Source organism: Miscanthus floridulus, chromosome 8 (genome assembly GCF_019320115.1).
Source record: "Miscanthus floridulus cultivar M001 chromosome 8, ASM1932011v1, whole genome shotgun sequence".
In the NCBI taxonomy this organism is placed as follows: domain Eukaryota; kingdom Viridiplantae; phylum Streptophyta; class Magnoliopsida; order Poales; family Poaceae; genus Miscanthus; species Miscanthus floridulus.
Genome location: NC_089587.1, coordinates 32,300,621 through 32,328,038, shown reverse-complemented (window position 1 = coordinate 32,328,038; position 27,418 = coordinate 32,300,621). Strand labels below are relative to the sequence as shown.

Sequence of the window (27,418 nt, the reverse complement as noted above, 5' to 3'; positions counted from 1 at the left end):
TCGGCCCAAAAAGAAAGGACGCCGCAACTGCTCGGATGCAGGACGCTATAACGTAACGCCTACCCTTTTTTCTCATCACGTTCCGACATTCACACCCCGGAGTGCGCGCGCTGCGCTCACCCTCCCTCCCTTCCCCTCTCTCACTCTCTCTCGATCTCGCGCGCGGCGCGGCCTTGCTTTCTGGTGGCGTCGACTGGGCGGCCGCCGCCGCCGCCTCCCTGGTGTCCAGGTCTTCGTCGGTCCCTTGGTGTCTGTCCCTTAGCCTGGTCTTCGTCGGTCCCTCGCCATTCGCCGGCGACGACCACCAACCCGGTATGCCCACCCCTCTGCTCTCCCTTCAAACCGAGCACCCAAACCCTAGCTAACGTAATCTGTCTGGGTTTTTGTACTCGGATGTCATCTAATTACAAGTGTATACATGTCCATCCTACTAACGATTGGGTCCGCTCCTGATCCATAGTGCTGGTGCAACGGATCGTTAGGTTTTGGAATTCGGTGTGTTGTGAACATAGTAAGGCTTCGATTTTGGCGATCAGGGGGAAATGGGGGCGGGTGGTTAGTAGTTTTGCGGGCAATTGAGTTCGGTGTATGCAATTTGAGCTGTCACTGTTTTTGCGTGGGTTTTTTAGTGCGAAGTTGTATTTGAGAACGCTTCAGAGCGCAGAATTTGCTCAGCTGCTGAGATTCGTAGACGTTCTAGCTGTTGGTTTTAGCTACGAATGCTGTTTCTGAGGGGCAATACGCAAATTATTTATGTTGGTTTATGATGCTAGTTTTCTGCAGCAGATGATACTTAGTTTGGGGCTGAAATGCTGTGCCCTGTGTGTAACTACTGATTTCCCTTTTAGTATGGCTAATAACTCGTGACCTCTAATTTTACTGAGACAAATCCTTTTGTAGTTCGGTGTTGAGGTTAATAAACTGATATCAAACAGAAAACGACCTATTCGAAGCCACAGTTGATCGAGTCAATTCATTTGCTTGCTTGGCTAGTTGGCATGCTCCATTATATTTGCACTAGCTTGTGCACATGTTTTTGAATAAAAAAGCATATAAAGTTCTCTGCAATAGTTGATTGTCTAGAATGCTGGAATTACTCCAAATATTTATCCAACAGTGTATTTTCAGCTTATTCCTTGCATTTCTCAGAACTTATCTCTGCTTTGGACCTGGGTGACTGAACAGAATTGATGTGAGACCCTGAGATAGACCAAAAGGCATTGTTGTTTTTAATCTTATTGGTCAGTAATTTTAGTGCCCTGACCAACATATGCTAGCCTATAAATAATAAAATATGGACAATGGTTTTATGATTGATAGAACTTACAAAATCGGTGTAAACTGGATTTTCTCTGTTTTGAAGGCTATTATCAGTGCACAGCTAGTTACCGTAACCGTAACACATCAGGTCATCTTGCGGCATGGAATTGTTCATGTTAGGAATACCTTATTTAACTCTTTTTACAATCAGAACATGAAAATCTAGATTGACAAAATGTATGAAGGCCTATCACATCATTTTTACGAAGTTAAATCTTCAGTTATGAGAAAGATGCCATAGTTCTTGCTTTTTTACATACTTGCTAAAATCTGGATTAGATTTTAGGAAGGCATCGTGGCAAGCTGTTCCAGAGTGTTGTTTTAAGAAGACTGATTAGATTGTTATTAAATTAATGGGCTAATAACATACAGCATAAGTGTTTTGAACAATGAAACACTTAAAGGTGAAACTCATGACTACAACATATGTGATACAAAATTAGATGATGTGTTTTGTGGAAGATTTAAAGTAGCTCTGGATAGGACAATTTAGCACAGAATTTTTACTTGTTTTACTCATCAAAATCTTTTGTAAAAAAAACTTTCTGTATTGTGTCCATGGAATTGTGTTATAATGAGCCTCAATGCTGGGCATATAATTCCAGAACTGATTTTATTTGCTCTTCTTAATTATATTGCTTATGAAATTCTGTGCCTTCGCCTTCAGACTTGTCCAAAGGTTGAGTAGCGAACCACTGGTGGTCCTGAACATGTTTTCACTTCTCAATATGTAATTCGTACAGTTGGGCTCAAAGGACCAGTCACTGAGGAAACTCCCACTAAGTTAGTCACACTAGAAAATGGTACATGCTACCGTTAGGTGTACCACTGAAGGGAATGAAATTGTTTATCTTTATATCCAGGTTACTAAACAAGTGAGTTCAATGGATAATATAAGCGTTTATCTGATTTTATCTTTTCCTCTTAAGTGACACACTTCGCCATTGGCCAATTACATTGCGGCCTGTCAACGTTGGTCCTTCCTACCACTGAAGGGAAAGATATTATTGATGAATAAAAGCATCTCTGTGATGTATGACCCAATGCAGTGCAGTATAAACCTAAGTAGCAGGAACTTGAATAAAACTGCTTGTATTTGTTTCAAAAATACAAACTGTTGCTTGATTATTCACTATTTTCTTGTTTGTCTCATGTTAATATTTAATCTTGCTGTTAGATATGCCTTTTTTATTGAAAAATTCAAGTCTTGGTGGAGGTCATGCTTTCGTAATACAAACTGTTGCTTGCTTCATTATACTATGTTATCGACAGTAGTTCCTTGTTTCTAAGAAAAGATGTGTACTGTTCTGTAGTAAGACCTAAAACTATTGCACTCAAAGAAGATAAATGCCCACACCAGTACACCACATGTCAGTGATTTTCAACATATATTGATCTTGCTTTTTTTTATGATGCTTCCTATGTAGTCTTAATCCATTTCCAGTTGGATTTAGTTCTGGGATTTGAATAATGCACTAGCCGTTTATCTTTGTTTTTCTTTTTCATCTCTTAAGTCTTATTTCCCTGCCTGTAGGCTCAACTGCTCTGTAGTTAATCTAATAATTTCTAGAAACAAAATGAAGTGCAATGCTTGCTGGCGGGAGTTGGAAGGGCAAGCTATATCAACCACCTGTGGTCATCTTTTATGTATGGTTCCACTCTACTACCTTCTCTCTGATGAATTAGGTCCCGATTCTAAATAAGTTACTCTCTAATTATTACAGAATACACAATTTAATGTAGCTGGTAATTGCTTATTTAGCAGGTGCAGACGATGCCAAGAAAATACTCAATAATGATGGTGCATGTCCAATTTGTGATCAGGTGCTCTCAAAAAGGTCAGTTCCTATTTAATGGTGCATTCATTATTTGATTGTGCATGGTTAATGGTGTCATCTTTCCTGTATGAATGTCTGATACCTAATCATGCAAGCATATTTCTCATGTCTCCTCTCTGTGTGATATTTAACTGTGCCAAAGCATGTCAACCAAACATACATGATTGTAGCGCATGTTATTGAGCATTCTTCGGTTGTTTTAATACTGTGTATGTTCAGGCAAAAATTAACTTGAAAATTTTGATTCATTTCCTTTTTACAGCCATATGAAACCTATGGATATAAATCCAAGTGACGATTGGACAAATGTAGGTATCCCTTTGATACATAATAACAGCTAGAAATTAATTTTCCTTCTATCCATCTTTTCTGATGAATGTGCTCATGGCAACAGATGGCGATGGTTGGAATATCCCCACAAATACGTATCCTTCATTTCCCATTAACCTTTCACTACATCCACAGTGGGCTTTGTCTTGTACTGCTTTTTTTGATAGCATAGTAATCTGCATTTTCCAATCTATGCCTAATTACACTACATAACATGTTTAAGTAGCACTATTATGCAACCAATCTTAGAGCATAAATGGGGAACTTGGTAAAGCATAACAATGGCATTACTTTTGTGACCTGTGTCTGCTTAAGAAGTTCGGTAGGTATCTTGCTTTTCCTTAAATATGATGAAAATCAGTTATGAAGAGTGCATACAGAAGCGTAATGTTCTACATTGGACAAAAGGAACTGGAGATGCAGTACAAGATGAACAGAATTGTCGGTCAATGTAGGCAAAAGTGTGAACTTATGCAGGCAAAATTTACTGAGAAACTGGAAGAAGTCCATACCGCATACCAGAAGATGGCCAAAAGATGTCAGTTGATGGAGCAAGAGAATGAAAACTTGAACAGAGATAAGCAGGAGCTGCAAGAAAAATTTGCTGAGAAATCCAGGTTAGTAATGTGCCAGTATTCTCTTGACTCTTTAGAGGAACAAATTATGTTCCATCCTGTATGTATGAGGATTCATGGTGTCCTAATCCTATCCAGGCAGAAGAGGAAGCTTGATGAGATGTATGACCAATTGAGGAATGAATATGAGTCGCTGAAGCGTTCTGCCCTTCAACCTGCAAATAACTATTTAGCAAGACCTCAGCCAGACCTGTTTGCAGGCATGCCCAACATGATGGATGGTGACAACCATCTGAGACAAGGTAACTTAAAACTTCTGTGCACACAATTTGCTCTGTTCATTATGTCCCTCATACTGGTTCTATCATTATACTTTTGCTCTGTTCGCACAAACTACTTTTGTTATGCATCAAAGCCTCAATTATGTTAGGTGCAACGCTTTGATTCTTTATACTGTACCTAGAAACTATGTTAGGTCTCCACAAAAACAGCTCATTCACTGGTTGCAGGATCGGTTGATCTTCCTAAAACTCCAGGGCAGAGAGATGAGGGCTGGGGTCCACCACCAAGGCAACGTCACTCCACCTCCGGTCCCTTTGAGCTGTCTACGGGGTCTCCTGCCCATGCCATGGCTCCTCCGGCTGATATCAGGCCCAGACAGCAGACACGGCCCGTCTTTGGAGCTACAATGAACAATCCATCCAGCGCCCTGCGAAACTTCATAATCTCGCCTGTCAAGCGTCCCCAGGTGTCCCGTAACCGCCAACACATATTCACGTAATGTTCTCCCTTTTGCTCATGCATACTGGAAGCAGTATTTGTTCAAACTTTACTGACCGCGTGGTTATTGAGTTTCTGCACTGACGGATCAAACCTTCAAACTGGTGTTTCAGGCTGTAGAGAGTGGGAATAGCTGACGGCCGGGGTGCTCTGCATTGGAAGTTAAATTGTCGGAAGCTTGCCGTGATCCTGTAAATTCTGTAAGATGAGACAGCCGCCCTCCCTCACTCTTAGTCCAAGCCTTTTGGGTTGGTATTTCGAAAGTTAGGGGACATCCCTTGGAGAATGGATATATGGTTGGTTATGCTAGAAACCTCTTATACGCAGACTTTGTCCATTTCCACAGTTACATGCATAGCAGGAAGTTTCATCTATACCCCTAATCTAGCCACAACTGTGGTTAACATTTTTTCTAACTCATCTGAATCTGATCAGACCAAGTAATCATGTGCACTGATTGAGGACCTAAACGAGTTGTTTCGTGGTTTGGAACTGGAATTACTTGATGTTGTCCTAAATAAACTCCAAGTGGACTGACTGTGCGTCATGGGAGCTCCAGGACTGCCTCGGAGTGGGTGCGGCGGCGAACGTGTGAGCTACTGTGGACTGACTGTGCACGCGGCCGAGGCTCGGTCGGTGCCGAGGCTGCACCACAGTGGGGGGTCTCGGCGGACACAAACCCCGAGATAGCCGAGACCTTGGTGCACAGTGCCGATGCCCTAAGAGGGCGGCTGATCTGGTGTGCTGGCTCAGAGGCGGTGATGACCCAGGCCAAGCTGTCCGTGTAGTGTTGTTTTCGAGGCGGGGATCGTGGGGCACAGTGTAGTGTGGGCGCTGATCGTGGGCACAGCATCAGAACACAGCGGCCGGTAATCCCCGCCGTGCCCTGTCCCAGCCGGTATGGCGCTGATGCGACCTCATGTCCCGTCGGCCATTCTGCGGTGTCGAGCCATCGTCCGGCTGAGATTGCGGGAGTGGTTGACGTATTAATGGGACATGACGTGCTGTCGGGAAGACCGGCCGAGGCGGGGGTTACGGGCTATGGATAAGCTGGCCTCGCGCGATACGGAGAATGAGGCCTCGCGCGAGACGGAGATTAGACTCCTTGCCGAGGCCTTCCGTGAGAGGCCTTGCGCGAAGCGGAGATTGCACTCCTTGCCGAGGCCTCCTGTGCGAGGCTCGAGGCGAGGCGGAGAGCCTGGTGGGCTTGGACGTGGCCGGTGAGGAGCCCACGACTTACCCTCTAGCTTTGTTTTTTGATGGGACTTAAGTGACCCCTTTTGATGTACGCTCAGGGTACCCGTTCTATGGTACCCGACAAGTAATTTTTTATGATAAATTTAAATACTTCATGTTTCATATTCTATATACAAGAGACATCTCTTCAAGAATATTCATCGATAAAATCTTATTTACCATCTTGTCTTCTATGACATTTAATACAAAGCTTCGGGCCATTGTATTTGTTTATAGAGCAGCATATATATCTCATATGGTCACGTAATCTTGAAATTCAATGTTCAATATTTCTGACATTTATGCAATCATAATATGGAATGCCTTCTAAAATTTCTCATGTAGTAAGTCCCACAAGACCTTTAAGATTTATTATGGCCACATACTCATTCATGAGAGTAATATCAGAAACTATAATGCCTTACTCTACTTCACTTCAGTGGTAGTAGAATATCCTACTAGGATTGAACAATGACCATGCTATAATTCTATTATTCAGGACAAGTCCAGGATATTCCTTCTTCATGAAGATATGCATATTATATCATTATAACTGGAATCATCATGTGCGTATGAGTTTACTACGTGTAAACAAGTAGCAAAGTGCAAAAAGATAACGGATGGTTATACAAAATATTCTTAGAAGCATCCTAGCATTTTTCAGGATCTAATCATGGTACATGCTAATTTTCAGAATTAATTCCAAATAATCATTTATCCCAAAAGAAAAATCATTATGCTAGGAAAAAACAAATATGAGTCTCTCAAAGGTTGATAAGTCAAAGGTCTACAGAATTTAGAGATCTCATATACCTTATACCATGTTTATAGTGTAATCTTTCAAGATTTATTCTTACAATTACATGGTATATAATTCATAATAATATTGCGCTAGCACTTTTCAGAATTAAATTCAAAGTGTAGAAAGTTTTTAGAATTAATCTACTGTTTAATTCAGAAAAATAAAGCTAGATAACCAACAATTAAATTGCAGATCTAATGTTGTATACAAACTCTTATACATGCGGGTATAAGAAAAATACAGTAAATAAACAGGATGTCTAGGGTTAATTATTCTGAAAATTCTAAAGGGTTGTATGCAAATACACCTTAAATATACAATTTTTCAGAAAGTATAAGATCTATTCTGCAAGAATATGAAACTTATATAAAATCTGCAGGACTCTAGCGTAAAAAAATTCAGATTAATACGAGTCTTTCTTATTTTTCTCGATTTATCTCACGTGGCCCAATTTATACGTGCACTGATTTTGTTCCGTTCTTTAGTCCTGGTCCACTAAGATCTTGTGGCCTTTTTCTTCTGTAGCCTGATTCGGTCGGGTGCGCTTGATGGCTCGTGGAGCGGCCGCGGCATAGCGTGCGTTTTAACCAGGTACTCAATGGCCTGCAAGGCTGTGGCATGAAGATTGCCGAGGGCGCTCGAGTGACAGCGGGCCGGGGATGAGTAAGCCCTTGTTTAATTAATGAAATTTTTTAGAAAATGGTACGGTAGTACTTTCGTTGTTATTTGATAATTAGTGTTCAATCATAGTCTAATTAGGCTTAAAAGATTCGTCTCGTGAATTTCATCTAAACTGTGTAATTAGTTTTATTTTTTATTTATATTTAATGCTTCACGCATGCGTCCAAAAATTCAGAGAATCTTGAAAAATTTTGCAAAATTTTGAGAACGCACTAATACGTAAGCCCAAAGCCACGTGCGTGCAGGCGATTTTGTTAACCATCATGCTCTTCTGCAGGTAGCAAGGCTACTCCCTCCGTCCAGTAGATTCAGCGAGATAGCGACCGTTTCTTGTGTATCACTTATGGCACAGTACATGCACGCGAGGGCAGCACTAGGAATTCGTTGGAAACCCTTTCCTTTTTTTAATTAATTAACCCTAGATACATCGTAATGTATATACCGGACATGTATATATATGTACTGCATATACAAAATCATATGTACTGCGTGTACAACATTATAATAAACAATAGCCTAGCTTCGTGGCTACGGCAAACACAATCTGCGACATACGATTCTTTCGTACATTCGCCCGTCCGCTTGCACGCGTGCCTGTACACACGGGGTGCTCCGGCGGTCGCCGCCGGCGCCCACGAGTCACAAGGCACGCACGGACGGGATCGGCTTGTATTGTACCAGGCTACCAGCCCGGCCGGAGAGCTCTCTATCTTGGGTTGTCTAGGCCTCCGTCAGCGTCCGCCGTTGGCACGAACAGCCCAAAGCAATTCGGGAGGGGTAGGCGGGTAACTAACGACGAAGAACGCACACGACGACAAGCGACCACCGCTCGGATTGCCGCCCCGACCGCCATCAGTAGCCGCTGTTGACGGGGAACACGTACGGCGGTGGCTGCAGGTAATCGCCGCAGAACCCGACGTCATCTTCGCCTCCGCCGGTGCTATAGAACCCGCCGAAGTCGAAGGCGCCGTCGCTGGCGCCGCCGCTGCCGCCGGCATCAAGCAGCATCCGCGCCCTCTTGATGTTCGCGCCGTCGTCCGACTCCGTGGCGGCGAACCCGGCTGCGTCGCTTCCGGCGGCACCGCCGCCCCCGGAGACGAGGCGGCGCAGCACCTGCGGGTCGCCCGCGACCTTGACGAGGAACGCGAGCATCTGCTTGGGCCGGCGCTCCGTCTCCTGCACGCGGCGCCACATCGCGGCCACCTGCTCCTCGATGGCCCGCTGCTCCCGCCGCAGCCGGACCACCTCCATGGCCACCGCGTCCTCGTCCACGGCGTTGCCGCCGTCGTCCTTGTTGCGCTTGCCGCCGCCGCTGCTCCGGCGGACGATCTGGCTCAGCAGGTGCGCCTGCCCGCGCAGGAACGACACGTGCGCGAACTCCCACCGGTCCGGATCCACCTTCCGGAAGCCCTGCAGGGTACAATTCAACAGCAGGCCGTCGATCAGGTTCACCGGTCAAGAACAGAACAATCACCTGATCGAGTATTCGACTCGAGTGACCAGTATACAGGACAGACGTAGGTGTTGAGCTGGCGCACGAAGCTGGAGAAGTTGGAGTGCTTGAAGTGCGCGGGCAGCAGCTTCTGCGAGAAGACGAAGGGGTCGGCCACGACGACGCTGTTGTTGTCCCTGCCCCACGCGATCACGCCGTCGGTCGCCGGGTCGTCCACCATGCGGTACGTCTTGGCCACGAACGGCGCCACACCGGCCGCGTCCACGCCCGCGCCGCCGCCGTTCGTCGCCATGGTTGTATTGTCCATTACGCACAGTCCCTTCACTGCTGCGCTGATCCCAACAGGTATACTAGCGGCGTGTGGCTGTATATATATAGTATATATACTCTCGCCGCCGAGCGCCGACGGTGGCTAGGCTAGGCTATTGGCGTGTTGGTTGCTATTTGTGGCAATGGTGGTGGGCGCGGAAAGGGAAAGGGGGAGGCGAGTAGGCGAGTGCCGGAGCCCGAGATGGGCAAGGCGAGGAGGGTGACGAGCGGCATCATATACTACTTGTGGTGGGGTGGGTGCTCACCACTTCATCAGGATCAGGAGGGGCGAGAGAGACAGCTGCCAAGTCAGGCCGGACGCGTGTCCCAGGCCTGGAGCCTTCCTGCAGCCACAGGTTCCGTGGACCCCCGGAGCCGCGCATGTCTCTGCCTGACCGCTCGCCGAGCTTGAAAGAGCGTCGGCCGCACGGTGCCGCGGGGCCCTTTGCCCGTGTTTTTTTTCGGCCGAATCGGTGGCCTCGTGGCCTGGGGATCTGGTTCTTCGGCGTGTTCGTTTTGTCATAAACGATCGGGACACGGCTTTCGGTCTGGCCCGGACCGCAGGAGCCACTGTACGGCAGAGAAGAAAAATGCCCCGCCCTCTGGAAAAATCTACCCCGTCCATCCGTCGTGAGGGTCACCTCCATCCTTGCAGTTGTGTAACTGGTGTCGGTGAAAATTCGTCAGTTCCGTCGTGCACAATGCACGTGTCAAATCCTTTAAACCCATCCATCATCGACCTTCACGAGTGGGGGAGTGTGCTGCTGCTGCCTCCTCCTCTGCACCGCGAACGGGCAGTCGGGGTCGAGTTGCCCGTTCGGCATTCCCTTCCCTCCTGCCTGGGCACCCGCGTCCGTGGCAGCAGGTAGGCAGTGCCCTCCTCTCCCGGGCGCACACGTCCTCCGCGCAGGCGGCAACGGCAGGTCAGTGGCATTCGCAGGCGGCAGCGGCAGGTCACTGGCATTCCCTTCCCTCCTGCCTGGGCACCCGCGCCCGTGGCAGCAGGTAGGCAGTGCCCTCCTCTCCCGTGCGCACACGTCCTCCGCGCAGGCGGCAGCGGCAGGTCAGTGGTCGGTCTTCTCTTCGTCGTAGCTGCTGCTCCTACCGCTCCTCTTCTTTATTAGCAGGTGTAGGGGCCGTGCCCTCCCGGGGGACACACGTTGCCACGCAGGCGCAGCACGTGTACGTACTACACAATCTCTTAAAAGACGAAATCTGCGCAAATCTAGACGGGCTGAAACGACAGTGGATTATAGGAGCAAAGGTAATAATACAGTCGGCTCGCTGGTCGTAAGGTTTTTTTTTTATCTTTCTCTTAGCTCATTCATATGGTAGTTAGTTCTTTATAGTTAATATATGGCCCACTTATCTTTTTCACATACTTTTTTGGTTCTTGTGTCCAAACCGGCTGTAAGCTTACAGCTCTCTCATCCCCTCTCTTCTCCATCTCAGCATTTAGTCGGCTTACAGCCTGCTATTATACTTGCTCTAAGCTAGTACTGCTGGTTGATTTGATGTGAAAGAAAAATATTATTACAGTTTATAATCCCGATCTTATAAGCCCAAACAAACACGTTATAGCATCCTATTTTGCCACGTGTCCTTCGATCACGAATCCGCAGGGTCTCTCACCCGCTAAGCTACGAACTGGATCATCGGTCATCGCGAATTCTCGAGAACCTGCCTTCCCCTGCGCGACTGCGCCTTGAACTGAACTGTCCTTGCTCGTGCAGTCGTGCTCATGCGCCGCCAGTTGCCCTGTTCACGCGCCGCCGGCTACCGCACTCTCCGCACCTCGTCGGATGCGTCAGAACCCGATTTCGTTGCCGCCTGTTCCTCCGCCCGCCCCGCTCGCACCTGGCCGCGCGGCGCGGCGCGGCGGGCTCGATGCTGAGAGGAAACAAGATGCGAAATCAGGATGGCCGCGCTTCTCGGACTCGCGGCTGATTGGCTGGGCGGCTACGCCAAAGACGTCGAAGCCATGGTTGTCCCTTTGTCGGCCGCCACGGCCTGGTGGCAGCACGTAACACCCGCGAGCTGGAGCCGCACAACTGACCACAGGAACAAAAACCTGCATCGGTGTCAGCGCTCTGCCAAAGGCGATGCTGGCTCGGCAAGCTCTCCACCACCACCAGCAGCTCTCAGCTCCCGACCTCTCATGCTCTTACACATCGCCTAACGTGGGACGGTGGGAGGTCTGAACACACAGTACCTGCCCACACTCTGTTCGATGAAAAGCGCCTCAAGCAGGCCGTGTCTTCCCAGACATCCTTTTGCGTGCAGCAGTACAAGGTAGAGTAGATCTCATCGAGGATTGATTATCTATTCCTTACCCACATATAAAATCTTCATGCATTTGGAGTAGGACTAAGATATATGAAGCTAAATAATATAGATACAACAATTGCCTTACTAAGCACAAAAAACTTTTCCGATATAGTTTTTTACTGAAGCTAAAGTTTACCTGTTTTTTTTTTATACACAGCCTGTTCGGCTCGGGTTGAAATAATCGTATACGATCGTGGATTATTACTGCTGACTGGTTTGGTGTGAGAGAAAAATATTGTTCTGGCTGAAAATTTACGATTGTTTACGACTAAGCGAACATGCTGACAAAGTGTGTAACTACATTTCTCAGCTGAGCAGCCCTTTTTTGGATTTTCAAGTTGTAGAAAAATTGTTCACGAGATTTTTTTTTAGAAAGACGGCAAGAGCTTTGCCGTATTATTATTAGACAATAGAAACAGAAAAAGAAAAAAAATACAAACTAGACCATGCGACTCAAACGCGCCACTAAAACGGTCTCATGACCGTCCCCTCGACCTGTTAACCAGCTGACCCGAAACAAGAAACACTCAACTGAGACAAAACCATGAAACAAAACGGAAGAAGAAAGCCTGGCCGAACTATGGAGCAGGCACTACGAATGATGGGTCCACCCATTGTTTCCTGTTGCCAGCTGGTACTGCCCTATTTCTTCCCTGCAAAGAAGAGCAACTTGTCTTGGCTGCAACGATTTGTTTTGAAAAATTCTTCTGTTTCGCTCCTTCCACACGTTCCACCAGAAGTAAATCATTATACTGTCAAATGTTTTCCTTCTGTCTTTGTCAATCTTGGCGCATGTGTTCACGAGATTACCGAAGCACTTCACCCACTGAACTAAATCAATAACCCTGAATCATAGGAATGATATAAAAGGAAACCCCTGCCAGCAACTGAATCCCTGAAAAGTTTCATGCATGTCTAAATGCCCCTCTTGTTTTTGTGTCTTCAATATAAAAGCCACGAAGAGTACTGCTGTTGTATAGAAAAGCAATGTAATAAAGTACATTGTTTATTAGTATACCGGTGATGCCTGCTTATAGTTAAGTTTTAGAGGTGTCTCCAGCTTGCAAGGCTACATTATAGTTTTGCTTACTACAAAAATTAGCAACTATTGCCATTTTTATTGAGTGTAAGCCTATTTTAATTAGCATGAGAATGCTATTATGTTTCTGTCTTCAGTCTGAGATAAATTCTTTTATAAATGAGAAAATAGTTCTTGCATATATTCTTGAAGACCATGACGCGGTGGCGTTGGTCCAGTGAGTTCTCCCTATCCACAGATTGAAGAAGAAATCGGTGTTTTTCAACAACATTATGCATCTTTTTAAGTGTCTTCAGCATGTATTTGATGATTGATTAAAAATAACAATTTGACCACATCACCACAAACACAAACCGGTACTACGTGTTAGAACTTATCAGATAATGAGCAATGAATTTCTCAAGTCCATCTTAAGACACATCCAATAACAGTAACAGGTAGAAATTTGCTCATGGCTACTCTTAGTGACCTTATTTTCCCTTTATTATTAAGCTTATTTTTGATAGGCAAAGCATGAGCTCAAAAAATGGCTTTGATTATAGAGAACTTATCTTTGGCTGAACTAACTATCAGCTTCAGTAAATTACCATCCATGTCTGAAACGCCTTGGTGACATACAGCTGCTGCGCTTCCACGTCCAATGCGTCCTTCCAAACGGGCTTTTCTGTAGGATTGGTCGCTTGGGGTCTGTGCTGTGGACACTGGCGAAGCTATGTACGCTGTGGGGGGTGCCAATGCACCCACGACAAAACCAAAATTAAGTGCTAATTATCTCAAATCGCCACACGTGCACCCCCCTCAATCCTGTGTCATGCACCCCCCACGGCGCAACATCAAAGTGTGAAAGCTTGACTCCTCGAGCAAACCAATTCAAGCCATTCATGGGCCTAGTGCCAATAAACCTGAGCATGCCAGGATCAAGGGCAGACCAAGTCCTGCATGTATGACGTAATTAGGCCTAGGACTGGTCAGTAGGGGAGTCCCCTACCTATTTTTTTTTTGCTTTTCTATTAAATGAAAGAATGGTACAGCAACAGAGTTACAAGGCCACCAAGGCCCAAAGAAAAAAAGGGAGAAGAAGGAAAAAATTACATGTAGCTATCTTTCCAGGCACTAAGTGAAGCACTCTTTTCTTGTTTAGCCTTGGTACACACCAGGCCAAGCTCCTCTCTGAATTGCAGTTTCCATGTGTTGACATTGACTTGTCCATTGTCAAATATGACAGCATTTCTAGTAGTCCAGATCACCCAACATGCAGTTATGAAAAATTCTCTGAAAATGGAGAGGCCAAAGTTGGTTCTGGCTATAATCACCATGTCAAGGGGTGGCAAGTTCAGGTTCCAAGTTATGGGGATGCTATCCCAACATTCCTGACTGAAGGGACATTCGAAGAACAAATGAAAGCAGGTATCCTCCAGACCTCGGTTGCACAAAACACAACTGTAATCATCAAGCGTCATATTTTTCCATCGAAGCAGGTTTCTTCTACTGAGTCTATCTCTGAGGAGGAGCCAAAAGAAGAATTTATGCTTGCCCAGGTTGCTTGATCCCCAAATCCAAGAGAAAAGAGGGGAAGCTTCAATGTATCTGATTAGGATCTTATAGGTTTTTTTGGTGCTGTATCTAGCATTTCCCCAGATGTAGGTCCACACATCATCTATGTTATTACCATCCCAGGTTACATAATTAGGAGCTCTCATTTAAGAATAAGAAAAATGAGCATTATTTCATAATTAAGAGCTCTCATTTTTTTAGATAATTAATGGGAGATGCAGTTATATAGGTTTGATTTATCGAACTATAGGGTTTAATAAGGATTTAGGATTTAAAATTACTTGACCACGGTAGTATGTCATTTGAATTACTAATGTTATTGGATTAAGTGGCAAATAATCGATACTAATTTCCTATACCGAATGTTAGTTGTTTGATAACCCAGCCTATTGTATATATTTCTTGATTTTGCATAGCTCTCTCTATGTTTATATATAATTTTGCAGGACCGATATATTACCTTAGAAAAATCAAACTTTAGCGTGTAAATATTGCATATCAAGTTTAAGGCTCGGTTTGATAGAGCTCCGATCAACTCCTTATACTAGAAAGTGCTGTACCCCTCATTTTAACTCTAGCTTCGCCACTCGCTGTGGACACGGGGAAAGCGAAACGAGACGTGCGGTGCGGGGCCAGGGAGCCCTTCACTGCCCACCGCGCGAGCTCTGCTCGTCCGTCCATGGACCAGGGGGCCATGCCACTGTTTGTCGTCGAGCTGGTGGGGCCAAGCCCCCGGACTCGAGGCCCCCCCAGCCGCGGCAGGTAGCCCGGGATCGAAACGCCTTCGCTCGGCGCCCCAACCCCTGTCGCTGTCGCTGTCGCTGTCGCGGTGAGAAGTGGAGAACGACGGGCTCTAGCGCGGTGCGCGTGTCTGCGTCAACACCGGGGCACGCGTGGCGGGCAGGTGCGGCGGCCTACTATTTCAAGGCCGTAGCGTCATCACCCTGTCTTTCTCAACTATGCGTTCCTGCTGCTATCTGTTACCGTATGTAGTAACGTCATTTGACCGTGACCTGTTGCACAGTGCACGCTAGCTAGACCATACGTTCGGACTACCATTATATTAGCCTTGTCTATGTGGTTGTTTTTCTTAACCAAATCTGTATGCGGACGGTGGGTTGGTTTGAATCAGCAACATTTAGGGTGAGTAATTGTCAAGCCGTAACATCAGCATTTGTCTTTTCTTCTTCTTCTTTTGTGCACCGTTATCTTTTTTCAGGATCTCGTGTTGTCAGCTTTGGGATCCTGACCAAAAGTACAAAAAAAAGGCAGTACAAATGTAGCAGAAGTACACGCACGTCACAAGCACTCAGCGCGGGGGCAGTCACTGTGACCACCTGGCAATCCTGGGCCTGGTTTACATCGTGGTTAGTAATCAGTTTGATACTGTATCACTTTCATTTGTATTTGATAATTATTATTCAATTATGACCTAACTAGGCTCAAAAGATTCGTCTCGTAATTTACATTCAAACTGTGTAATTAGTTATTTTTTTATCTACATTTAATACTCTATGTATGTATCTAAAGATTTGATGTGATGAAGAGAGAGTGAAAAAACTTACCATCTAAACGAGGTCGTGGTGAATTCCACTGCCGATGAATAGTGCCCTCCCGTTTCCTACACTCAGATCACTGCTCATCCACAGCCTTCCTCGCCTGACCGTCCGATCAGCCGTCCAGCCGCGTGATGCCTGCCACCATCGCGCGCGCGCCCCAATAGCCCTATCTACGCGTCCGCATCGCCCACCAAAAAAATACCGCCCCCAAAGAAAGAAAAGAAACCTGCCTCGAGCCTCCGCCGCCGCCGAGCCGTACGCTGCTGCCGCTTCCGCCCACTGTGCGACGCCGGAAAGCCGCCCCGCCTGCGCCCTCCGCTTGCCGACCGGCGCGGCCAGGCCTCGCAGGGCGCCGCTGCGCCCTGCCTCGGTGTTGCCGCCGGGCCGCTCCCTTCCTTCCTCTTTGTTCTGCCGTGACTGCGGTCTCCGCCTCCCTTCTTCGTTGCAGCGAGCAAGGTCGCCTCTCCTTCTCCCGCTCCCCTTCCCTCGACTCCCTCTCCTTACTGCGGGGATCTGCCCTCCTCTCTCCTCTTCCTTGCAGCGAGCAAGGTCACCTTTACGGCTGCGTGCGTGCCCAGGTGGGGAAAAAAACTACTCTTTTGATTGTTTGCGCAGGTCTGTATGCCTATCGCCTTCAACGTTGTCTCACGCTGCGCCCCCCAAAAATCCAGGTGTTCTTGGTGGACAACAGCCAATCTTGGCCTAGACGTGTTTCAGTGTTCTCGTTGCGCAAATTTTACTTCCCAAGTTATTCTAAACTAAATCCTGACCTACACTGCTAACATAGGTTGTGCCATGGCGCATAAGAACTAAATAAACTAGCAGGGAACCCCGCGCTCTGCGCGGGCAATCGTGGAGAAAAAAGATTTGTATTGAGGCGTTAAAAAAAAACAGGTTGGTACTGTTCCTTAATGGGTAAAATACTGTTCATAGTACCACCGTTACTGTTTATTTAAAAACCGTACTGTTCGTCTGCGGACCTGGTACTGTTTATTAAAAAACCGTTACTGGTCATCCGATAGTTGACTGTGCCGGTAAAAAAACCCGTTACTGGTCATCCGGATAGTTGACTGTGCTGGTAACAGTGGTTTGTGAGAGAGATCGGAGATCTGAGATTGCACGCTCTTTATACTATAGTATAGGTTTATGCTATAGTATAGATATCATATGCCTTCTCTGTCTCATGCACAATGTAGTCATATTTGTTATGGAATCGTCCTATTTCCACCCTGGTTATTTCAGATAGTTTTCCCTAAACGTAAAATTACTTTAGTTTCGTATACTTCTCTATGTCTTGGACTGCCTTCTTGAGTCCTGCTCATCAGTCCTAATTCGGTGTCAACATGTTTGTCAGTGCTTACTCATTTATCTACTGCTTGCGGTTGATTCACATTCTTACTGTTCTGCCTCAGCTCTGGACCATTGCATTGGGGCCTTATAATGCAGCTCCGGACCCATACGGTGTCTCCACTCTGAAATTATCATGGGATATTACAGCAAAGGTTTGTTCCTTCTCGCTTCTCAGGGTTGGTGTTGTACTTTTGAATTTGACCATCTTATTTTTTAGTGACCAAAATGATTGTGATTTATCAATGAATTGCTTTGCTACAGAATGTTTCTGTCAAATTGGAAAATGACGAGACATTAGAGCCACAGACTAATTTGTTAGGGTTATAAAAACAATCTGCATTTCAATTACCATGTGATTTTCCTATTAGCAAACATGATGACTCGAGCACTAATTTGTTTCTAACATGTCAAAACATAAATATTACCTGCTTTCCTGGATGAATGTACTGATGCAATTTTCAAATGCTCAATCTGAACATAAAATTCTCCATATGAACATGGCAAAATATATTTCCTTTCCACCACTGAATTTTGGTCCATCTCTGCATCTTCGAATGCTGACGATTTGGAATAATGAAGATGCTGATCCACAATGAAGTTGATTGAAAATTTGAACTGCTGGCGTCTTACAATCAGTTTTCTGTTGTTGATTAAATCTGTGTTTCGTCCATGAAAGAGCCACGCTACATATGCCCTAATGCGTAATTTGGATTGGTATAAATTTTTTCTATTGCTACATTAATTATATTAATCTGTAACGACAAACATATTTTCCCTGCATAGTTGTTTACTCATATTTTTCCACATATATCAGACCTCTGTTTGCAGTTCGGCTAACTTTCTATTATGAGACCTGTGTTTCCCTCCTGTTTTTAGATATGCAAACACCTTTCCTGCTGACATGTTCCTTTTAAGTTATCATCTCAGGACTACGATGTACTTAATGCAAACCATACTATTTTCTATACCTGTAGTTTTCATATTGAACATCATTAGATGTACCTTAATTGTAGGCTTTGTAAATGTTATGACTGATCGAATGGCATAAAAAATCCATGTAATTGTGTTGGTCAGTGGGTTTTTTATCCTGAACCTGGCTTCCTCATTTTTCTCAATAGGCAGGGGTGATGGTTCTCAATGCCTTACCATCCGGCACACCTACTGCACCGTCAATGACAATGATTATTTAAGACCTTTCGATTTATTCAGATTTTTTTACATGGCCCTGCCCAAGGTATGCACAATTGTTAGCCAAGCCCTATATTTCCCTCGATGTTTCTACACATGAAAAGACATTACCTGCCAATATGTTCCTTTAAGTTACTATTTTAGGGTTATGATGTGCTGAATATGCAAACCATAAATCTTGCTTGACTCAACGATGTTTTTATCCATCTCTTATCACTTCGTGGAAGACTTGGTTTCCTGCTGCATGTCAACACGCTGAGTCCATTACGCTGCTAAATCCATTGCTATATATTGCTGCTACGGCTTTCCGTACCTAACCATGGTAGTATACGACTATACGCCTTTAGAGCATTGTCCACAGCGAATAAGATCATTGAGCAAATCGATTCTTCATACCCATATAGCCAGTTGCCTAAAATTGGCTGTCTGCTCTTAATAATTAATTAATTTATTTGTTTGCTACATGCATTGTAGGCACTGTTCCACAAATGAGGACATACGCAACTAATGTACTCAGATTGGCCAGATCTTCTCACTACCCTCAATTTTCGTTACCATCAGTCACCCCTAATTTGTTATACTCTAATTCAGGTCTTACCGTGTCAGGTTCAGTCCAGTGTCTGCTGTCCTCAGTGTGTCTGCTATCCTCATGTAACAATTCAGGTCTTCGGCCCATGGCGAAATGAGTCTCCAGATCCAACTGAACCATCCCTGTACTATGGTAACATTATCCTATGAAGGCTCAAATAACATCCTATCTGTAACTAATTTTACTAATCTTTTTGTTCCATGTATAATCATATGATGTACTACAATTCTGGCTTGCTGGCCCGTGCGAAGCACGGGGGTACCTGCTAGTGAATTTATGAAACTGAGTTCGTGACTTCGTGTATACCAGCCTGAAGCAGCCCACAAGACACATTTCAGTCACACACCCACGCGATACGTTCACCGCCAACCACCAGCTCATACCCAACACCGGCCCACTACCATTTCGGCCCAATCGAACATGGGGCCATTCTTTTCTATCCGCATCCTCCTATTCTTTTCCTTGCTTCCCTGAACATGCATTTGTTCCCTATGAGAAATGAACCTTGTCCAGCTGCATTGGACGCGTGTGCAAGAAAGATGAATGATTCCAATTTTTTTGCACCCACCACAGCCATATGTGATATGTAGAGCTCGGTTTCACGAGTGCGAAAATGGTGTGGACCTTCAATTCAATTATTTCTTCCAATTTCCCGTGCTCCAGCTGACTAGAGGGCTATTCTTTAAACGTTAGCTAGAAACATTTTCTTTAATATACCAAGAGAAAACATCCCAAAGAATTGAATCTCCTAGGAATGACATGTTAGTCAAGAGCACCTCGACAACTAAGTGTGGTGAAGTGTGAGAAGGATTTTTTTTAAAGGAAGGATTTTGTTAATTTACAATTGTTACATCAAGTTGATACAATCCCGACCTTTGTATAAAAGCACACAGTCTAAACAAAACAAAGAGAGATGAGTTAGGAATCAAAAGAGAAGGAGCGCGAGGTTTGCTGCAGGAAGAGATGGTGGACTACGATGAGTGTCTGTCGTCATCGCGTTCAGAGGAACACAGGCACAGGAGACGGTGGGCAGAAATGGATGGGCCAGATGGAAGAGAGGCAACGGGCCAAGGAAGTGAAAACAGCCCATGGTGTATGTGTTACGGTTTTCCATTACAGATTTTTAAACTTGGACCTGTGAGACCTATGTTCGAACGTGTTTAAAAAAAAATCTAGCAAACTCACCAAACACGACCTTAGGACATGCATATAGGGTATCTGTTTACCTTTTAAATGTTTCGGCAGGCCTATTTTCACAAAATATTAAGTATGATGCTATGAATAAAATAATATACCCTGATTATTTAATACAATTTTGTCCCAAAATATTCAGATTTTTTATAGATATTATAAGGGTTTAAAAATATAACCCCTAGGCTTGCACTAGTGGTAACTATTTTTTCTTAGAAACTACTAGTGTTTTGAGATGTTTCCCAGTAGAATAGGGCCCTACTGTTAGAATTGATCTCATCCGTCTCGACCCAACGGTCGAGACGGACCCCTTGACCATGTCCTAATCGGGGACATTCAGCCATCTAGTGGCTAGTGGACCTCCGTCGCACAGTGCCTATAAAGAGAAGGTGAGGCAAAACGGCTCTTGATACGAGGTTCACTGCCGCCGCCACAACCCCACCGTCTAACCCTAGTTCGATCGTGAGGGAGGCACTGCCAGCGGCGGGAAGCGCCACTGCCTTTGCCACCACCGCCGGTCTCCACCGCTACACCAACCGTCGCTGCCCGTGCGCAGATCTTCACCGGTGAACCTATGATGGCCGGATCCGTCTCCTCAATGCCTACCGATGGTCTGTGCCTAACCCTAACTCTCCCTCTCCCTCTCTGTCCCTCTCCGTACACACCATTTCTACGAGAAACCCAATTAAACCCCACTGATCTGCGCCACGGATGGTCCTAAGATATTAACATTGGTATCAGAGCCATGGTTGCTAGCGTGTGATCTAGATCGGGGCAAAGAAAAGAAGAAAGAAAAGAAAGAGAAACGAACTTCGGTTAGGAGAAAATGAAACCCTAACCCTAAAGAAATTGGACGGTTCGGGGAAGTCTTACCAGGGCTTCCCCGCCGCCGTCACTACCGCCTCACACGGGATGGAGCACCCGCCGTCGGCTTGCTAACGCACGGGAAGAGAATCAAAAGAACAGAAAAGAAAAGAACGGATTAGATCCTTTCAGATCTGAGCACACAGACTAGGGTTTTCCTTAACCCTAACCCTAACTGGGTGAAGATGGAAGGGGCTCGGTTTCAAGACCACTTGATCCGAACCCTAAACCCGCGACTCAAACTCGGGGAAGAAGAATAGGGCCCAAAACCCTAACCCTAGATCTCCAACCCTATTCCCAATCGGTCAAAATCGAGAAGAAAAAGCAAGATCTGAAGAAACAGAAAGGGAAAAGGGGATGAGGAAGAGTCAGTGGCTTACCTCGCCGCTGCGCAGCACTGCTGCCTCACCGACGCGTGGGAAGAACCCCAAGATACAGCCTCGCTGGCGCTCCGACGCGCTGCGCGAGCGAGCTTAGGGCATCGCCACAAAGCCGCTCGACGGCGGCGCGCTCCGCCTAGGGTGAGCGCGCGCACCGGTGAGGGGCCCCGCGGTGGCGCCACCACTCCCAGTGCGCCCATCGCGACGTCGTCATCCTCTGCGGTCGGCGTCTACTGCTGTGCGTGCGAGAGAAGCGGAGCATGGAGAGAGAAGGCCAGGGTGCAAATGGACTTAGGGTTTCAAGGGGAGGCCACTCATGCCGGTTTTGTTCGCGCGAAATGCAAGGACGACCGTCCGATCAAGATCGACGGCTGGCGGCAACCGGGCTGGCTCCAGGCCTAGGCGGGTGCGCGCGGAGGATAGCTTTGCCAGCCCAGGCCCAGGTTGTGGCCTGGATAGGCGCTGCAGGCGCGTGAGCAAAGCTGGGCTGGGCCATTTTGCCGGTTGGGCCACAGTGCAGTAAAGCATTAAGCCATTTTCCTTTTTTCATTTTCCAGTAAAATGTTATCTCCTAGAAAATGAATAATGGCTCAAAGAAAATTAGAAAGAGAATTTTCCTGTGGGTAAAATTCACTCAATTAAGTTAATGTTTCCACTACAAAGTTAAAGTTTATTGTCTTCTCATTAAATTCGAACTAACGGGAGAATTTAATTTGAAGAGCAGTTATAGTTATTCAATAAATGATGAAAAGTTGATCCTCCCGTTAAAATTGGAACCAACGGGAAAATTTTAATTGGAGGAATAGTCGGTTGATAGTTAAAGTTAAATTATGGTATTGTTATTTTTTGACCAACGTTGATGATAACAATATTATAATTCTATGAGTTCTATATTTAAAGTTTAAATCTCTGATGAATTTTGCATCAAAGTGACCAATTTTTTGGAGAAAAGATAAAGATAAAGGAATGCTCTTAAACTAGAGAAATGTATTTTCATGTTTCCGCTGTAATAAAGTTGATTGTCTTCTAATTAAATTCGAACCAACGGGAGAATTTAATTCTGAGGAGCAGTTCTATGTTTTCAAGATTATTGAGGTTCTATACATTAATTTCATTTCTGTCCAACGGTGATGTGGAATTAATGTAGAAGAATGATGTTTTATTCTATTTCTGCTCAACGGTGATATAGAATAGAACATAAAGATTTCAAAGTTTAATGAGCATTATTGTTGAATATTTTTACAGACAAAAGACTTCCATGCTTTCATTCTTGAAGGCTGTAAGAGAAATGAGCTGGGTACTTGTGACTCAGATGATGAAATGCATATGGGGAAGTTATGTATGAAAGAATGCCATTGCTTAAGGGACTGTGTTCTCTTTAAAGAATTGCTTCAAAAGAAAAGAATTCTAGAATATTGATCCAAGAAAAGAAGATAGAGCAATAGGAGTTTGTTTAAGAAATGTAATAAGTAACATGCATGTTTAATTTGACCAATATTGGATTAAACATGTGTGTTAAAAGAATATTCGGATTTATTTCTGAATTTGATGATTCAACACGAGCCAATCCTGGCAATTATGTCCGTTCAAGGGAATTATCTCGCATGGCGGGAAAAGTTTATGATAGTACCCGTATGGCGGGAAAAGGTTGAGAAAATACCCGTATGGCAGGGTAAAGTTCACATAGTACTTATGTTAACCAATCCTGCATGGCGGGAGAGTTTTGGTATAGTACTTATCCCGCATGGCGGGAGAAGGATGTGATGACTCATGTGCTCTAAGTGTACCCCGCACATGGAGAGAAGTTTGGGATAGCTCTTATGCTATCCTAGTATTGACCGTACACTCTGATTGTGTCATGGTCATTAAGTACTCAATGAGTTTAAGAACAAAAGAAACTTGCATGTGAACCAAAAGATAAGAATGATATGCAAGCGTGACTTGCAGAAGTATTGAAAATAATAGACTATGTTGAGTTTTGAAGTGAAATGAGGAAAATGTACTCCCATACGAATTTTGTTTGCATGATGTAATCATGTGGATGAAGTAAGTAATCAAAGTTTCCTCATTCACAAGAGTTCAGAATGTTTTGAAATTGTGGTAGAAAAGTTCATACCACATTTCAAGGGGGAGAAATGTAAGATTAATTAAGAAAGACAATTAAGAAAGATACTTTCCCATACTTCAGATAATGCAATGCATACTATGCATTGAAGGTAAAAGTGATCTATAAAAGATGAATGTGATCGTTGAGGGAGTAAGACGGTCATAATAACGATACCCCTAAAGTAAAGAAATAGCTAAATTCCTAGACCTTTTACAGTTCCGATAGGAAGATAGCATAGTCGGCTAGTATTCATACTAGACGAGTTCAGAGTTATCAAGGTGGTGCTAAACGCGCCATATGAGTTTTTTTAGCGGATTAAACCCAAAATAAGAAATTTGAAGATACACCATCTTTACAGAAGATGGAGTGATCTGGGGGAGCATGGTATGTAGATACCTAAGGCTTGGATAGAAGTGGGATTACATATCCACTACAGTGTTTTAGAGCAACAAATTGCTTAATACATGTTGATGTTGTATGACATATACAACACCTGATGTTAGCTCTTAAAGAAGATGAATAAGTAAATAAGGATCTTGTGATATAGGAGGCTATAGAATAATTGCCTTTTGGCAATGAAGAGTAACAATAGCCCCATATGAAAGAAGTGCCACGAGACCCCAAAAGGTCTCAAAGAATAAGAAAATCAGATATTTCTGGTGACTAAGGAGTCAATGTTAAGAAAGAAATTCAAATAGAGGGTAATTCCACCTCATTTGAAAAAGCCATGAGAGGCGTTCACTTGTCTAAATGGCAAGAAACAAAGGAAGATGAAATGAAATCGATAAATACCAACGATGTTTGGGACTTAGAAGAAATTCCCAATGGAGCCAAAACAGTAGGTTGTAATGGGTCTGCAAGACAAATGTGACTCCAAAGGGAATATGGAAAGCTATAAAACGCCACTTGTGGCGAAATGATTTACACAAAGAGAAAGAATAGATTATAATGAGAATGCTTTAAGAATCATAATGGCATTAATGATACACTACGATTTACAGTTACATCAGAAAGATGTAAAGACACATTCCTCAACGGGGATTTGTATGGAAAAGATTACATGGCATAACTTAAAAGGTTTTGTCGTGGAAGAAAAAGAACGTAAGGGATATTGCCTGAAGAAATCCATTTATGGATTAAAGCAAGCTTCAAGACATTGGTACTTAAATTTTGATAGTACAATAATAAAGTTTGGGTTTAAAGAAGAATGTAGAGGGTAATTATATTTATGTAAAGTTTAAACATGGGAAATCAATTTCCCTAATCCTGCACGTGGATAGCACATTGCTCGCTAGTAGTGGTGTTAATTTACTGTTGGAGAAGAAGCAGTTCTTGTCCTCAAGTTTCAATGAGAATGATCTTGGTAAAGCGTCATTCGTTCCAAAAATTAGAACTTACCGAGACAAAAGAAAAAGGGGTATTAGAACTATCTCAAGTGTATACTTAGAGAAGATTCTAAAGAAATAAAGTATATATATGAATAAACCTGCGTATGTTCCTATAGTCAAGGGTAATAGTTTTGGGAACTTTCAGTGTTCCAAGAACCAATGTGAGATCGAAAGGACGTCCTATATGCTTCAACTGTTGGAAGCTTAATGAGTGCATATAAGTAAGAACTTACCCTGACATAGTTCATGTATTCGGAATGTTTTGGCAGAAGTCCAGTCCAGATATAGATCCCTAGAATGGAGTTGAGAATGTTTTGCAATTGTGCAAAGATTTATAGGTCTCATGGTGAGTAAGAAAGAATAAGTATTCTCAAATAGTTGTGGGTACAAATATTAAATTTTGATGAGATATTTAGTGAAACCCACATAGTAGCTAACACTCGCAGTTGGAGTTTTATTGTGGAAAAGCTCCAAAGAAACAGTTGTGGTGTCATCAAAGATGCATACCCACAGTATAGCTTGTTATGAGGCTTAAGGACAGACGAAATGGTTAAAAGAACTTACACTCGGAATTGATAATGGTATACAACAACAATAACCATTTAATTAGTTCGCTCCTATAACAACGGGTCAAGTGTGGTGCCAAACATATTGATGTTAAAGTTATACGTTGTGAAGGAGAAAGTCCGGAATCATACTAAAGTATTAAAGTAACAAGCAAGTGCTTGCGGATCCGCGTACAAAAGGCTTACCACCCAGTGTGTTTAGAGAACATACAGTCGACATGGGTTTATGGTATAGCCTATGATTTCCGGATAATAAAGGGCCCAAAAGTTAAAGAATCTGTTTCAGAACAGAGATGCGTATTATAGCTGTTTAGTCTATTGGCGATTGACCGTGACAATGAAGCATGCTCTATGCACTAATCTGTGATGGAACAAATAAAAGTGAAAGGGATTAAAGTCCAAGTTTAAAGTTAAAGTATGAGTTGAGATCAAGGGGGAGAATGTTAGAATTGATCTTATCCGTCTTGACCCAACGGTCGAGACGGACCCCTTGACCGCGTCCTGATCGGGAACGTTCAGCCATCTAGTGGCTAGTGGCCCCCCATCGCACAGTGCCTATAAAGAGGGGGTGAGGCAAAACGGCTCTTGATACGAGGTTCACTGTCGCCGCCACAACCCCACCGTCTAACCCTAGTCCGATCGTGAGGGAGGCACTGCCAGCGGCGGGAAGCGCCACTGCCTTTGCCACCACCGCCGGTCTCCACCGCTACACCAACCGTCGCTGCCCGTGCGTAGATATTCACCGACGAACCTGTGATGGCCGGATCCGCCTCCTCAATGCCTACCGATGGTCTGTGCCTAACCCTAACTCTCCCTCTCCCTCTTTGTCCCTCTCCGTACACACCATTTCTACGAAAAACCTAATGAAACCCCACTGATCTACGCCACGGATGGTCCTAAGATATTAACACCTACAAGTTCTAGTCTAAGTTCCAATGTCTGTTTAAAGAAAATGGTCTGTTCCCTATGCATGGTTTGTTTTGGTAGGATAAATTCCATGGCGTCACAGAGGTCATAGTCTTCTATTTTGACAAGTGGTACTAGTACACCTCCATCTAGTGAACCCAAGGGTAATTGGAGTGGTGAAGCGAAGGAGCAGACATGAGGGAACTCGTGAACCTAGACTCCACCAACCGACTGCCGTGCCATAGGTGGCCGTCAAGACTCGTGAGTTTTCCTAGCTGGGGTAGTGGATTTCTTCACGTGGCGTGTAGGAAATGTGCCATTCCAGCAATTTGAAGTCGAGTCGCTTCTATCTTCCAGAAGGGTGCCATGATGCCCTTTTATGCTTTGCAGGCGAAGTGGCTACATAAAATGGATGGTCCACTTTTCAGACGCTGGAGAAAAAGTGCACCAACAATGAGAAAAGCAAAGGATCACTCCGTGTAGCAAAGCGTTGACAAATTGACAGACAAATGAACAACTTTACACATACTGTTCCAAACAGGGATTAATTCCGTTGTCTTAGCCCGTGTTTAGTTGACAGGCCAAATTCCAAAAAAGTGCTACAATACTCATCACATCGAATCTTACGATATGTGCATAGAGCATTAAATGTAGACAAAAATAAAAACTATTTGCACAGTTTGGTTGAAAATCGCGAGACGAACGTTTTAAGTCTAATTAGACTATGATTGAACACTAATTGCCAAATAAAAACGGAAGTGCTACAGTAGTCCAAAATCCAAAATCCAAAATTCACCCAACTAAACACCCTTTTACTACATGATCAGCAAAAAGAAAAGAAACACTATTAATACCTCTGTAGAAAATAAAATAACTTGAACTACACACAGACAGGAACTGAACTCAACCGAACTAAGCCTAACTTCCGACTTGGCCAAAGAAAGAAAAACAGCAGGATACCTGAACTTTCAAACAAAATAGTACGTAATTCACAAAATGGAGAAAATGGTTGCTCTGTATGGCACAAGAAAACTAGATTTCCGTACCAACATAGAATCCTAATACAAGCACCTGATTATGGATTA

General features: G+C 44.3%; 2 protein-coding genes and 1 long non-coding RNA gene across 14 annotated transcripts; 2 read left to right on the top strand and 1 right to left on the bottom strand.

The window, feature by feature from the left end:
* Nucleotides 1-104: 104 nt before the first annotated feature.
* Nucleotides 105-7,538, top strand: LOC136476123 (E3 ubiquitin-protein ligase CCNB1IP1 homolog). Of its 9 annotated transcripts, XR_010763435.1 has the most exons (10): nucleotides 105-312; nucleotides 2,855-2,967; nucleotides 3,083-3,158; nucleotides 3,421-3,466; nucleotides 3,553-3,583; nucleotides 3,850-4,105; nucleotides 4,202-4,365; nucleotides 4,573-4,840; nucleotides 4,957-5,043; nucleotides 7,407-7,538. XR_010763435.1 is itself a non-coding variant. In XM_066473832.1 (9 exons), exons 2-9 carry the CDS (start codon nucleotides 2,898-2,900, stop codon nucleotides 4,961-4,963), a joined length of 915 nt encoding a protein of 304 aa, XP_066329929.1. In that variant the 5' UTR covers nucleotides 105-312; nucleotides 2,891-2,897; the 3' UTR covers nucleotides 4,964-5,278. The 9 variants fall into 9 exon arrangements, 8 of the variants coding, with proteins under 8 accessions (XP_066329929.1, XP_066329927.1, XP_066329928.1 ...); XM_066473832.1 differs by lacking the exon at nucleotides 7,407-7,538 and having other exon boundaries at nucleotides 2,891-2,967; nucleotides 3,086-3,158; nucleotides 4,957-5,278; XM_066473830.1 differs by lacking the exon at nucleotides 7,407-7,538 and having other exon boundaries at nucleotides 2,891-2,967; nucleotides 4,957-5,278.
* A 404-nt stretch (nucleotides 7,539-7,942) lies between these two features.
* On the bottom strand, nucleotides 7,943-9,545 carry LOC136476124 (heat stress transcription factor C-2a-like). 2 transcript variants are annotated; one of them, XM_066473838.1, is made up of 2 exons: nucleotides 9,071-9,545; nucleotides 7,943-8,972 (listed from the first exon to the last, which is right to left on the bottom strand). In XM_066473838.1, the coding sequence occupies exons 1-2, from the start codon at nucleotides 9,320-9,322 to the stop codon at nucleotides 8,415-8,417; spliced, it is 810 nt and encodes a 269-aa protein (XP_066329935.1). In that variant the 5' UTR covers nucleotides 9,323-9,545; the 3' UTR covers nucleotides 7,943-8,414. The 2 variants fall into 2 exon arrangements, with proteins under 2 accessions (XP_066329935.1, XP_066329936.1); XM_066473839.1 differs by having other exon boundaries at nucleotides 9,080-9,545.
* Nucleotides 9,546-15,838: 6,293 nt separating this feature from the next.
* LOC136471506 (uncharacterized) lies at nucleotides 15,839-19,218 on the top strand. Of its 3 annotated transcripts, none has more exons than XR_010762056.1 (5): nucleotides 15,839-16,475; nucleotides 16,592-16,698; nucleotides 17,217-17,306; nucleotides 18,273-18,388; nucleotides 18,817-19,218. It is a non-coding gene; the product is annotated as an uncharacterized lncRNA (long non-coding RNA). The 3 variants fall into 3 exon arrangements; XR_010762055.1 differs by lacking the exon at nucleotides 16,592-16,698 and having other exon boundaries at nucleotides 15,843-16,260; nucleotides 16,346-16,475; XR_010762054.1 differs by lacking the exon at nucleotides 16,592-16,698 and having other exon boundaries at nucleotides 15,851-16,475.
* Nucleotides 19,219-27,418: the final 8,200 nt, after the last annotated feature.

Excerpts from the sequence above, each read along its gene's own strand:
- LOC136476124 (XM_066473838.1), bottom strand. The coding sequence starts at position 9,322 with ATGGACAATACAACCATGGCGACGAACGGCGGCGGCGCGGGCGTGGAC. Across the intron at positions 8,973-9,070 it reads TCAACACCTACGTCTGTCCT|GGCTTCCGGAAGGTGGATCC; the intron begins GTATACTGGTCA and ends TGTACCCTGCAG.
- LOC136476123 (XM_066473830.1), top strand. The coding sequence starts at position 2,898 with ATGAAGTGCAATGCTTGCTGGCGGGAGTTGGAAGGGCAAGCTATATCA. Across the intron at positions 3,159-3,420 it reads GATCAGGTGCTCTCAAAAAG|CCATATGAAACCTATGGATA; the intron begins GTCAGTTCCTAT and ends TCCTTTTTACAG. Across the intron at positions 4,366-4,572 it reads TGACAACCATCTGAGACAAG|GATCGGTTGATCTTCCTAAA; the intron begins GTAACTTAAAAC and ends CACTGGTTGCAG.